This window comes from Vespula pensylvanica, chromosome 3 (genome assembly GCF_014466175.1).
Source record: "Vespula pensylvanica isolate Volc-1 chromosome 3, ASM1446617v1, whole genome shotgun sequence".
NCBI classification, from domain to species: Eukaryota; Metazoa; Arthropoda; class Insecta; order Hymenoptera; family Vespidae; genus Vespula; species Vespula pensylvanica.
Window position 1 is genome coordinate 6,617,469 of NC_057687.1, and position 11,596 is coordinate 6,629,064.

Sequence of the window (11,596 nt, forward strand, 5' to 3'; positions counted from 1 at the left end):
TTTTTTTTTCTTTTCAAATGCCATGCTTATTCAATATAAATTTCATCCCTTGCTTCTATCAGATTACTTGGAATAGAGTAATATAATAATATGCAAAAAAAAAACACGAAGATATCGGTCGATCTATAAGAATTTTTACGATATCGTATCATCGCGTGTTTAACAATATGTATAAGATGCGCACTTTTTGTAATAATAAATTTATCTCTTTTATTACAACTTATTGAAATTTTTTCTTAACCAGAAAGACTGATAAGTAAATACTTTCTTCGATAATGATCTCAGTTTTCGAGCTTGAACTCATAAAAACCAAAATATAGGATGATATCCTTTGATCCTCTTACTGGCAAGAACAATTAAGACGAATAAACTTCGATCGATTTATTTGCAATATCAATCAGAGTTATTTTTATGAGATACAAGCTTATGGCTTCAAAATGAAAGTAATAGATGAAACGTTTATACATTTTAGCGACAATTTATTGTCATATAATGACACTTATATTTTTTCTTTCAAAAATGATAAAGTATGCAATATGTATGTACGAAGAAATCTAGACAATCATAGGATAAGCAAAAATAAGTTACGCATTTATCTTTTATTCGCGATATATGATAGTATCCGTAGTACACGCGCTTCTGTATTTATTCTACAGTCCTTGCTTTATCTTCACTGAACGTGTTCCTTTGAAAACTCTTACTGAGATTTTATTAATAAAAAACGTTACTTAGAGTTACGAAGGTACGATTTGAAAAATGAAGGAAACTAGAAAACCATGACGATGATAATTTCAACTACTAAACAAGCAAAATTGAATAAAAAAAGAAATGAAAGATTTTATCCAGATCGGATATTCGTCGTAAAAATTGAAAACGTCGTTGATCCACGCACCATTCTGTGTTTCTATTATTATATATCCCCGATATTATATGGCTAATTATGCATCAACCCTAACGAATATTTACTTATTTTTTATGCATTTAACATCGTGTCAGTCGACGAAGCAAGAAACGAAGCGCAGCCTGTGTGAAGGACTTCAAACTTTCGATCTTTTCCGAGCAATCGCATCTTCCACAGCTTTAAGTTGCTTCAATAGTTCTTCCCGACGTGAACTAGCCTTTTTAGCAGCTTTTGCAGCAGCAGCAGCAACACTCGCCTTGCTATCGATCAAAGGTGGAGATTCAATGGTTCTTTTCTTCCCAGCCATTATCGTAGAGCGATCAATTTTCTTCGTCGTTGAAACGTTGCTTGTAGGCTTCAAAGTAAGTTTTATCTGTTGCTTCGCACCGCTAAGTTTCAAAGCATCTATAGCTTTGGAATCTTTGCGAGTTAAAGGAGGTGTAGAATCTTTCCTTTTACGAGTTTCACTGGAAGACGACGAGTAACTTGATTCGCTCGAGTCGCTACTGCTACCGCTACTTTCCGAACCGGAACTACTATGAGAAGATCTGAAAAATAATAATCCACATTGTTTTTTTTTTTTTTTTTTTTTTTTTATTATTTAACAAATCAACGATTATTAAGATAATGAAAAAAAGAAAGAAAAACGATAGATTTCTCACCTAGATCTAGATCTACTTTTGATAACCTTAGCCACTGCAGCAGCAGCAATGGCTGCTTTATCTCTTGTTTTTTCATGATGTCGTTGATGAGACGATAAAGGACTTGGCGCTGGTGGATTCAATCCGGCACGTCGATGAAGCGTTCCAGTAGTAGGAGAGATGGAGCCTTTGGGTGGACGAGGAGAAGGAGCCGGTGGGTTCATTAACATAGCACCACGCTGTGGTGCCCCAGAAGGAACGGCTGCGGCGCTTGCAGGTGGTGAAGGGACCGTTGCTTTCCCTTTTCCACCGCTGCGGGTTCTAGAGGGAGGAGTAGGTGAACGGGACCTGGATAGGGAGTCGTAAGAACTGTAGCTAGATCGGCTCGAGCTACGGCTAGAACTAAAAAAATTATACTCTTACTCGTTCTTATTTTAATTCGTAATTTCAATAGTCTTCTTTTTCTTTTGTTTCTTGTACAATTCTATAACGTATTTACCTATATTCAATCAAAGATGGAATCGAACTAATACAAAACTCGTTCAAGTACGCTAAAAAAGCTATTCCATTTTGATAAATATCAAAGTATAGTTTAATGACGAGTATCGAACTTTATTCTATCTTTGTTATTAACCTAATTATGAATTATTACTAATTAAAACTAAAAGAATTTTTTTTCATAATTACCATCGTTAAAAACTAAATCTTACCTGGTCGATGAATAAGAAGATCCCGAGGAATAAGATTGTCTTCGAGAACGTCTGGACGAGGTTGTATTGCGGCGTACGGTGCTTGGTGATTTACGTCGCATCCATGGATCTGCCCACTCATCGCCTCTTCCTCTTTCCATAGGTGCTGGTTCCTCTTCGCGCCAAGTTTTAGTCGGTGGTATGCGTTCCACTATGACTTCTCTAGACGGTCGCTTGTGCTTTTTCTCGTATTTCTCGTAATATTCACGTTCCCTATCTCGTTCGCGTTCTCTATCTCTCTCTCGTTCCCGGGAATGCGGAGGCGGTGAGACAGAATGCGGTGTGCTGTGTGGAATTGGATGATACTCAAGACGTTCTCGATATTCAGCAGGAGTACGAGAATCTGGCTTGTAATGTACTCTCCTAATGAAAACACGAATTGTTCAATTATTCATTTGTTAAATAGAATAATATTCCCGAGTCATTTTTTATGATACGCTTGATTATTTATTTTACCGATAATAATCAGAAGGTGTTGTAGGAGGTGGATAATAAGTTTCTGGTTCGTCAATGTATCGTTCAGGTGTAATTCTCGGGGGTGGTATCCTTCGCGGTGGTTCTCTTGGTGGCCACCTTTCAACAGGTGGTTCTGGACTGGCAGCTCGTACGTAATATCCTGCTTCACGATCCAACTCATCTTGTCCTAAACTTAAGTTCATCTTTTTTTCTTCGAAATCCATGTCGGACTCTTTGCGTTTGTTAGCCTTACGCATCATCTATAAGCAAAAACAAACCAATAAAAAAAAAATCGATTAGCATTTCGTTTATTCGTAATAAATTCTGCATCAGCGTATATAGCATACTTCTTTGGCATGCCGTAATCCTCGCTCCCAAGCAGATTCAGTAGGTAGTTCTTCTACTTTCGGTGTGTGAGGTGGTGCACCACCATAACCGGTCAATGGTCGAACGATAGTCGGTCTATCGATATGTGCTCGATATTCATGAGGTGCGGCAGCATGTGGTGGATAGGCCATTGGTCGCACCATATCAAACATGGTGTAATTACCTTTATCAGTAACGCCAGGGTGTAAGAATCTACAGCTAACACCCCACGTGCATTGTCCTCTATTGTAAAATCTACAAACTGGTCTCGGTTCTGTTTCCTCCGGCCGAGCATCATCTCCATCGCTAAGTTCTCCTTCTTCTAATTCTGATTCCTTGTCACCATCTTCTTCTCCCTCTTCCTTATCGTTTGCTTCCCCGGTTTCCTTTCCCTTTATCTTATCCTTATCTTTTTCTTTGTCCTTATCCTTATCCTTGTCTCTATCTTTATCCTTGTCCTTATCTTTATCCTTTTCTTTGTCTTTATCTTTTATGTCTCTTTCTGATTTATCTTTATGATCCTTTATCGCAGGTATATCTGCATCTCCTATTAATTAAAATTCTATATAAGATAGAAACATAAACGAAAGACAATATATATATTCCTAAATATATTTACTACACACGAAGAAAGAAAAAAGAAAAAGGAGAAAAACAAAAGAACATGAAAACAATACCTTCGTCGCGTTCATCCTTCCATTGACCATCAGCTTCAAAATCGAGCTGTTCGCTCTCCTCTATGTTAACGGTAGCAGTTTTCTCTTCCTTTACAATTTTATCATCGTTTTTCATACTTTGTTCGTCGTTGTCCCTTTTTTCTTCATTAGACTCCCTTTCGCGATCCATGGATACTTCAGCGCCATCCTCCATACTTTCAAGATCAGATACGTCTGACAAATCTTCTCCATGAGATATTGGAGTAGGTTTTGATTTAATAATAGGTTCTGGTTCATCATCTATATCTCCATCTGAGATCTGCTCTCCATCCAACTCATTAAAAGAGCCATTTTTAATTACTGGAGATTGTCCAGGTGAATGTTTATCAGATTCATGATCATCTATAAGGGATGCTTGACCAGATTTATATGATTTTGGTGAACTTCTTCCGGATATGAGAGACTTTGCCGAGCTACGTCCTGATCTTGGTGATTTTGGTGAACTCTGTCTAGATTCGCTATTTCTATACGAAAGTGATTTTGGTGAATTATCTCTGGATTTTTGAGTATCCGCATCGAATTCGTAAGACTTTGGTTCTGAATCTCCGTAAAGTAAAGATTTAGAATCGTTGGGTGTCGACAGACAGGATCTTTCATCTCGAATAGGTGACCTTGACGAACTACGATCAGTACGCGGCGAATCCAAAGAATTATTGCCCGAGCGATATGATTTAGGAGAGGCAGGTGGAGACTTCGATAAACTACGTTCATATCGTGGAGAACCTTCTTCGCTAGGAGACATTAACTCTGATCTCTGCGATTTTGGAGAAGCTGGCATGGATCTCGGTGATTTAGATTCCTGACCAGATCCGACAGAAGTAGGTGATTTTCCTCTGGAAGAAATAGAACTCGTACCAGACTTCCTACCAGAGAGGGATGATCGTTGGGAAAAGCGCGATGAAGTCACGTCGTCTGCGGTGCTAAGTTGATTTCTTCGCCCATTGTAACCATCGGACGAGGAACTTTCTGATCCAGAATCGGACATGTTGCCTGTAAAAAAGAGAATTCAATAGTATATATACGATTACTCGAGAAGTGGAAGAATGGGAGAAAAAGTGTTTAAAAATATTTGATACATAAAATCCTCTTACTTGAGAAGTCAATTTATAGGCGTACGGACCAAATGTAGCACTGAAAAATCTGCATCTGTGGCATCGATGAGCTTACCTGTGTCAAAAAGAGCCCGTGCAGTACTCGCTCTTGAAGGCACAACGCGCGCATTCCATACCGCGTTGAACATACTTTTATATCACGTTACGAACTTTTTATTTATTAACTTTTTAAACTTTATACTTAAACTGAACTTTTTTCACATTTTATAAAGTATACTGTTTTTTTTTCTTTTTCTTTTTTTTTTTTTAAGGGTTTCTTCCCTGTAACTTTTTCGTTTCATTTTAAACTTTCAACTTGAACACAACACAAATTAAGAAAGACTGGTAAACCGCGAACCGTTTGTACTGCACTAGAAACTATAACGAACGAACTTTCAACCTGAAAGAATATTTTTTGGGCCTATGGAGAGAGGAAATTAAAGGAGAAAAAAAATGGAAAGAGGGAAACAGAATGAACGAAAAAAATAACAAACTATATTTAATGATATGTGAGAGAAAACATATAAAGTGATTGCATGATTCGTAACAAAATATAATTCATTTTAATGGTTGTCTTTATTGATAACTCGTTTTCAAAAATATATTGCAATAGAATTAAATTTTGTTACAAAGATAATCACTTGATAAGGAATAACATAGGAAAACTATATTTGTAATATCGAAAGTTCACTTATTATCAACGGTTTTTAATTAATAATACAGTATCGATTGCAGTAATAAGAGTTCTAAGAACGTAGAAGTATAAATCTAATATATAACATAATGGTATCTTAAAACTTAATATATCAATTACGAACAAAATTTCTTAAAATACCGCTGATATCTTTTGGTTTAATAATACAAAATTTGCTTTATTTGTTTGTAGCCATGTCTCGAATAAATTTATTCTCGTACTAACCTATCTATTTGAGATTCATTAAATTTATTTATTCAATATATCAAAACTAAATGTATCGATTGCGAACGAGTATCCATTATGTTGCTTAGAATTCTTTAACAATACCTATAAATAATTTTTCTAATAACTCATGACACCATAAAAGGGAAAAGCGTATTAATAATTTAAAGCAAGAGGAAAATCACGATCACGTCGATGTACGCGCATTCATTTTTTTTCCGATTAGTGATTCATCTAAGGCATTCGGAACACAATCTATGGATTGAGGTTAGGAAGAGGATTGTATCAATATTACTGCAATACGATCTGCAGGATATTTGTTACAAAAGCACATTCATCGATTCGCTTATGTCATATGATGAAAGATTATGAAAATTGAAAGGAATCGTTGCGGAAAACGCATCATAGGATTCTTACCTTATTCACACGTATGCCTGTGGGACTTTGGAGATTTCAAAGCTCCCGAGGCTTAAGGCTTCCGACGTCACCCAGGAAATATCGAATGTGCGTATTTTGATGTTCTTTCGGCTATAGCGTACTTTCAAAAGTCGATGGTGTGGATCTCTTTAACATTCCCAGCTCGTTCTTTATTCCATGAAATCAAAGTTCTTTCGAACAAAGACAAAGACAAACGAAGAAGTTAATCAAGCACAAAACTTTCAGTTCCAATACGGTTACAGTTCGTCATTGATCACGACTATAGATGATGTAACGCCGTGAATAATATATGCTATACGTTTATATGTCGATTTTACCTGCTTTCTCATTGGTTGCCAATAATATTTCACTCATACGATTGGTTAAGGAAACAACCAATCGAAACGTAATTTGACCATGATAGGTTATTTCAATATATTAAAGTTTCAAATGATTGAAAAGTATTATTAGCAGTCATATATCAAATCTATCGATTGTATTTTTAATAAAAATAATATTTAAGGAATACGGAATATTCTTTTATACGTATTTATTTTTGAAAAAATTTTTACTAAGCGATATATAATGCATGACATGAAAATTTCTGAGCACAAGTAGAAAAAATACAGATAACGGAGTAAACAGGATATATTTCTCAAGAGATTTAAATTCCAAGAGTGCATATCAAATTCAGTTAGAGACGACGATTGGTCTCAGTAACAAGTTAAACGTCTTCTACCAACGTATAAAATATTCAGTTTTCTTGGCGGTTCTCAAATATTTTATACTTGTTATTAAACTTATAATTATTGGATTTTATTAATAATTATATTTGAAATCTTTACTTTAAAATGTTCGTGAACTTTAATTATTATCATTTTTATCGTTCGATATTCTTTTGTCTCGTTGCATTATTAGTTAACGTTAATATAAATTGTTATGCTTATACGCCTCCAAGCGCAACTGTGGAACCTCTTTATCCGAAAGGATTACGTATATCTGTACCTCGTAAGTAATTTAATAAAAATATTCAATTAAAATATTCAATTACAATATAAGAATATAATAAAATCAATCATTTCTGAATGAAACATATATAATAAATCGTATAAATGAATGAAAATAAAATACATGCGATAAGAATTACGTATCGAGGATAATTATGTTGCATAAGTCGTTCGTACTTTCCCATGACTAAACGTATTTATTTTATACTTGCACAATATTTAAGATAAAAGATTTTGGTCGACATTGCATAAATGAAGTGTATAGTTTATCTTTATTTTTTATTAATTCTTTTTAAATAAAATCAAATATCTTCTTTCAAATAGATCGAAATAAGTTATCGAGTATAAGTTTAATGATTTGAAAATAAGAGACCATTCAAGTTCAAGGTCAAGATTACAAACTTACTCGACCAGAGATAAAATGGATATTTTCCTGTTTATTTTCTATAGACGAACAGGGTATCACGTTGGTTGCTTATCATGTGAAGTTCAATGAGGATTTTTATTCGTTAGAAGCAGGAGTAATTAGTATTGATATTATAAAACCTCGCAATGGCCGATGGGTGTATGAAGATCATACTACCGAACTTAAAGAAGGAGATATGATTTATTTTTGGGTACATGTTGTTTATCAAGGATTAGGATATAATCTTTTAAATCAAGAGCACAGAGTAACTGGTTTGTATTAACGCGTTTCGTAATATTAATGACCTTGTCCGTAAGAATATTTGAATTACAAAAAAGATTGATATTCATATTTTTTCTTTTTTTTCAAGAATTTTATAATTACGATGGAACATCAGTTCATGCAAACAACGCAGGAAATTGTGAAACGCCTTCGATAACAAAAGTACTCGATAGGGATGGAAAATTGCAAAATGTTTGCACGAATCAATTGATCTTCGAAGATAATTTTAATAATCTTAATACAACACGATGGACTGTACTTGAACAATTTTCATTTACTCCAGTAATTAAAATGTTTAATAGTAATTTTCGAAAAAAAAAGAAAAATAAACAAAAAAAAAAAAGAGGAACAATTGAATCGTTCTTTTCTTTCTTTTTCTTTTTTAGGATTACGAGTTTGTCATTTATAACAACAGTGATGATAATGTGAGCATAAAGAATCAACAATTAGTAATAATTCCGACGTTTTTGGATGAAAAACGGGGCGCTGATTTTGTACGACGAGGGACATTGAATTTAGAGAGGTAAAATAATTACTGTCGTAAATATATAGAATATTTTTTATATCACAATTATTGTTAATTTTATATGAGAAAAATATTATTTTTAATTTATCTTGTTAATTTATATTTGAAGATGTACGTCTACCGATAGTAATAACTGTAGACTCGAAGCTGTTGGATCACGTATCTTACCACCGATATTGTCCGGTCGTCTTAATAGTAAAAATTCTTTTGCGTTTCTTTATGGACGCGTTGAAGTAAGAGCTAAATTACCACGTGGCGATTGGATATATCCTTGTAAGTTGTCGATAAGTCTATTGATGATAACAAACCGATATGACTGACGACTTTTGATTAGTCATTTAGCTTATTTTCTTAAGAGGTGTATTAATTAACTAATTATTTAAATGATTCATCAAGGAAAATTTTATTTTCCTAATTTCTTTTTTGTATTAATACAGTGATAAGCTTGGAAATAGCAAATGATAATAAACAAGAAGGATGGACTCAACCTTTGATAAGGGTTGCATCTGCTTCCGGTAATCCGATATTAAGATCACAACAAGGTACTGACCTAAGTGGTTATGTTCTTTGTGCTGGAGCATTATCACCAGTTCAAACGAATCAAGGTCAAAGTCCTTACACCGCTCGAGCAGAACTTTTGCGAAGAAATTCTGGTATACTCTGGTCCGAAGACTTTCACACTTACGAGATTGAATGGAGAGAAGATCGTATTCTTGCTAAAGTTGATAAGACGATCTACGGTGAACAAAAGATTACAGAAAATGCTTTCAATCAACCGGTAAGATTCAAGGATTCGAATAACGTGAATTAAAGAAGTCTTATTAATCGTTTCAAAAATTTCAGTTTTACTTAACCTTGGGTTTAGCCGTTGGTGGCCGTGGTGAGTTCCCAGATTTATGTATGAGCGACAATTACATGAAACCTTGGAAGAACGTTGGATCAAAGGTATCGCATTTCGTATAATAGATAGATGTAAATATGATTAATAAGAATAATTTATTAATTGACAGGCCGTTCTCGATTTTTATGAAGCACGAGATAATTGGGCACGAACGTGGAATAAAGAAAGCTCAGATCTAAAAATTGATTACGTCAAAGTTTGGTCAGTGTGATCATGTTCGTAATTTTATATATTCCTTGTTTTTTCATTATATTATATATATTTACCATGTCAACAGAATTGTTATAAACGTTTACGAATTTATTCTCTTTTAAATCGAATACACTTCCTCGTATAAAAAATAAATTTCAAAAAAAATTTTTCAGTTAGATCATCCAAGTGTTTTAAATGTACGAAATAAATAAATACTTGATTTTCTACATTCTTTATAACCATTATCACTGTCATCATTATAATTAAATTATTTCTGAAGAGACATCTTTTGAAAACGTTCGCCAAGAATATGGAAGAGGTGGAGTTAGTGAGAACGCTAACAAAGGTTGCTTGATTCCTTGTTGATAGGAATTAAAACCGGTTCCCAGTAATTCAATAAGTCTGCAACCACGAAATCCGAATCTTTGCTGATATGCGTAAGAAGCTCGTGGACCGTCTTCGGGCTTGAACGCAATCATTATAGGACCGGTTTTTCCATTCAAAGGAGAAACCAGCCTGAGAATACCGGCTTCAGTATTTTTACGTAATTTCCAAAGTCCACCGTTTAACAAAAGATTCTGTAAGGTTTTCCACCAATTGGATGGCCAAAAATCAGACGGTAAAGTCCTCTTTGTGTCTGTTATGATTGTACATTCAATCTCATCGATCATATTAAATGTCTGCAGAGAAAAAAAAAATTAAAAAAAAAAAAAAAAAGAAAAACACCACGTTAACTTCGTTCAGTTGTCCACGACCTACTTAATAATGATAAAAACTCACCATATATAAAAAAATTATATAAAAAACTATATAAAAACGCATTCCGACGACATTCGATACGATTCATACGAGTATTAAAGAATAAAGGTAGCATGGTTTGCGTCTCACCTTTATACTTTCTTTCTCTGTAACTTTCTGAATGATAAAACATGCATAGAATTGATAATCAATATAGGAATCAATTTCTTCTCAGTCCATTGTCATTCTTTGGACACAATTCGGTCGTCCTTAAAAGCGTAGATACACGTATGTCGCTTCACACATCGTTGATGATTTTTACTTTCACTGCAGATATTACGCCAGATCTTGGTACTACTTGTGGGGGAAAAATACATTTTTATCTTGTTTTACCTGTATAAACGACTTCTCTCGATGTATGTAATAGACTGACTTGGTTCTCATTAAAAGACGGTACTAGTCACTAAATCAACTTTGTTGTTTAATTAATAAAGTTTTATAAGAAGAAATGAATTTAATAATTCGTTCGGTAAGTTTTCAAATGAGATCAATTAATCGTATATATATTAAAGATTTTTCAATGAATTCAAGATAATATTATTGACGCTATTCCTGATAATTAATAATGGTAAGAACGAATTTGCTGAAGCAACTTTTAATTTCATAAGTGATTTCATACAATACAATATAGCTGGTATACCTGTTATACACCAAGTAAGTACATCTTGTTCTCTCTTCAACAATGACTCGATCAACTAACTCGATCTTGTGTTTTCTTTTTAAGGAAACTGAATGGCATTTTGATCCGGAAATTGGGAAAAAGAGAAGAGTCAGGTACGAAATAGAAAATGGTTACCGTGGTGAAAAAGCTATAGCTAAATTAGGTATGGGAATTGGATATTTACAGCCATGGAATACACTGGTTAAAAACAAAAACTAACTGAGCAACATTAAAAGTCAATTTTTTATCCTACAAATACCAAATTTAGATTTAAAAAATTGTTCTCTATAGTAAATAAATTATTTGTTCAAAATAAATATTCGATTATTTCCTATTGATTTATACCTACTTACATAAATAATACAATTATTAAGAGAATGAACGTTAAATAATTAATGAAACATATCTGAATATTTAAAAAATTTTATGATTCATAACATTGACTACGTGATTAATATTGATTTTATTTATATAATACGATTGCGATAGGAGTAAAGTACGACATATTTCAAACTTTCACTTTGAGCTCACTTAGAGAAGGAGGACAAAGGAGTGGGGAAATAAGCA

General features: G+C 33.7%; 4 protein-coding genes across 10 annotated transcripts; 2 read left to right on the top strand and 2 right to left on the bottom strand.

Annotated features, from left to right (window-relative positions):
• Window positions 1–10: 10 nt before the first annotated feature.
• Window positions 11–6,545, bottom strand: LOC122628093 (zinc finger CCCH domain-containing protein 18-like). 7 transcript variants are annotated; one of them, XM_043809940.1, is made up of 8 exons: window positions 6,257–6,545; window positions 4,997–5,320; window positions 3,791–4,819; window positions 3,095–3,660; window positions 2,748–3,007; window positions 2,253–2,654; window positions 1,564–1,890; window positions 11–1,449 (listed from the first exon to the last, which is right to left on the bottom strand). In XM_043809940.1, exons 2-8 carry the CDS (start codon window positions 5,067–5,069, stop codon window positions 1,038–1,040), a joined length of 3,069 nt encoding a protein of 1,022 aa, XP_043665875.1. In that variant the 5' UTR covers window positions 5,070–5,320; window positions 6,257–6,545; the 3' UTR covers window positions 11–1,037. The 7 variants fall into 7 exon arrangements, with proteins under 7 accessions (XP_043665875.1, XP_043665879.1, XP_043665873.1 ...); XM_043809944.1 differs by lacking the exon at window positions 4,997–5,320 and adding an exon at window positions 4,921–4,996 and having other exon boundaries at window positions 1,564–1,944; window positions 6,257–6,544; XM_043809938.1 differs by having other exon boundaries at window positions 1,564–1,944; window positions 4,997–5,298; window positions 6,257–6,544.
• Window positions 6,546–6,946: 401 nt separating this feature from the next.
• LOC122627696 (beta-1,3-glucan-binding protein-like) lies at window positions 6,947–9,681 on the top strand. The gene is made up of 8 exons (XM_043809026.1): window positions 6,947–7,264; window positions 7,714–7,941; window positions 8,040–8,233; window positions 8,338–8,474; window positions 8,587–8,750; window positions 8,915–9,255; window positions 9,321–9,422; window positions 9,488–9,681. Exons 1-8 carry the CDS (start codon window positions 7,108–7,110, stop codon window positions 9,587–9,589), a joined length of 1,425 nt encoding a protein of 474 aa, XP_043664961.1. The 5' UTR covers window positions 6,947–7,107; the 3' UTR covers window positions 9,590–9,681.
• A 105-nt stretch (window positions 9,682–9,786) lies between these two features.
• On the bottom strand, window positions 9,787–10,482 carry LOC122627697. Its single transcript, XM_043809027.1, has 2 exons — window positions 10,351–10,482; window positions 9,787–10,250 (listed from the first exon to the last, which is right to left on the bottom strand). The coding sequence occupies exons 1-2, from the start codon at window positions 10,390–10,392 to the stop codon at window positions 9,834–9,836; spliced, it is 459 nt and encodes a 152-aa protein (XP_043664962.1). The 5' UTR covers window positions 10,393–10,482; the 3' UTR covers window positions 9,787–9,833.
• LOC122627698 lies at window positions 10,244–11,341 on the top strand. Its single transcript, XM_043809028.1, has 3 exons — window positions 10,244–10,837; window positions 10,900–11,022; window positions 11,093–11,341. Exons 1-3 carry the CDS (start codon window positions 10,817–10,819, stop codon window positions 11,246–11,248), a joined length of 300 nt encoding a protein of 99 aa, XP_043664963.1. The 5' UTR covers window positions 10,244–10,816; the 3' UTR covers window positions 11,249–11,341.
• The last annotated feature ends 255 nt before the right edge of the window (window positions 11,342–11,596 follow it).

Excerpts from the sequence above, each read along its gene's own strand:
- LOC122628093 (XM_043809938.1), bottom strand. The coding sequence starts at position 5,069 with ATGTTCAACGCGGTATGGAATGCGCGCGTTGTGCCTTCAAGAGCGAGT. Across the intron at positions 2,655-2,747 it reads ACACCTTCTGATTATTATCG|GAGAGTACATTACAAGCCAG; the intron begins GTAAAATAAATA and ends TGTTTTCATTAG. Across the intron at positions 1,945-2,252 it reads TCTTCTTATTCATCGACCAG|TTCTAGCCGTAGCTCGAGCC; the intron begins GTAAGATTTAGT and ends TAATTTTTTTAG.
- LOC122627696 (XM_043809026.1), top strand. The coding sequence starts at position 7,108 with ATGTTCGTGAACTTTAATTATTATCATTTTTATCGTTCGATATTCTTT. Across the intron at positions 8,475-8,586 it reads GGGACATTGAATTTAGAGAG|ATGTACGTCTACCGATAGTA; the intron begins GTAAAATAATTA and ends TTATATTTGAAG. Across the intron at positions 8,751-8,914 it reads TGGCGATTGGATATATCCTT|TGATAAGCTTGGAAATAGCA; the intron begins GTAAGTTGTCGA and ends GTATTAATACAG.
- LOC122627697 (XM_043809027.1), bottom strand. The coding sequence starts at position 10,392 with ATGCGTTTTTATATAGTTTTTTATATAATTTTTTTATATATG. Across the intron at positions 10,251-10,350 it reads ATATAATTTTTTTATATATG|ACATTTAATATGATCGATGA; the intron begins GTGAGTTTTTAT and ends TTTTCTCTGCAG.
- LOC122627698 (XM_043809028.1), top strand. The coding sequence starts at position 10,817 with ATGAATTTAATAATTCGTTCG. Across the intron at positions 10,838-10,899 it reads TGAATTTAATAATTCGTTCG|ATAATATTATTGACGCTATT; the intron begins GTAAGTTTTCAA and ends AATGAATTCAAG. Across the intron at positions 11,023-11,092 it reads GTATACCTGTTATACACCAA|GAAACTGAATGGCATTTTGA; the intron begins GTAAGTACATCT and ends TTTCTTTTTAAG.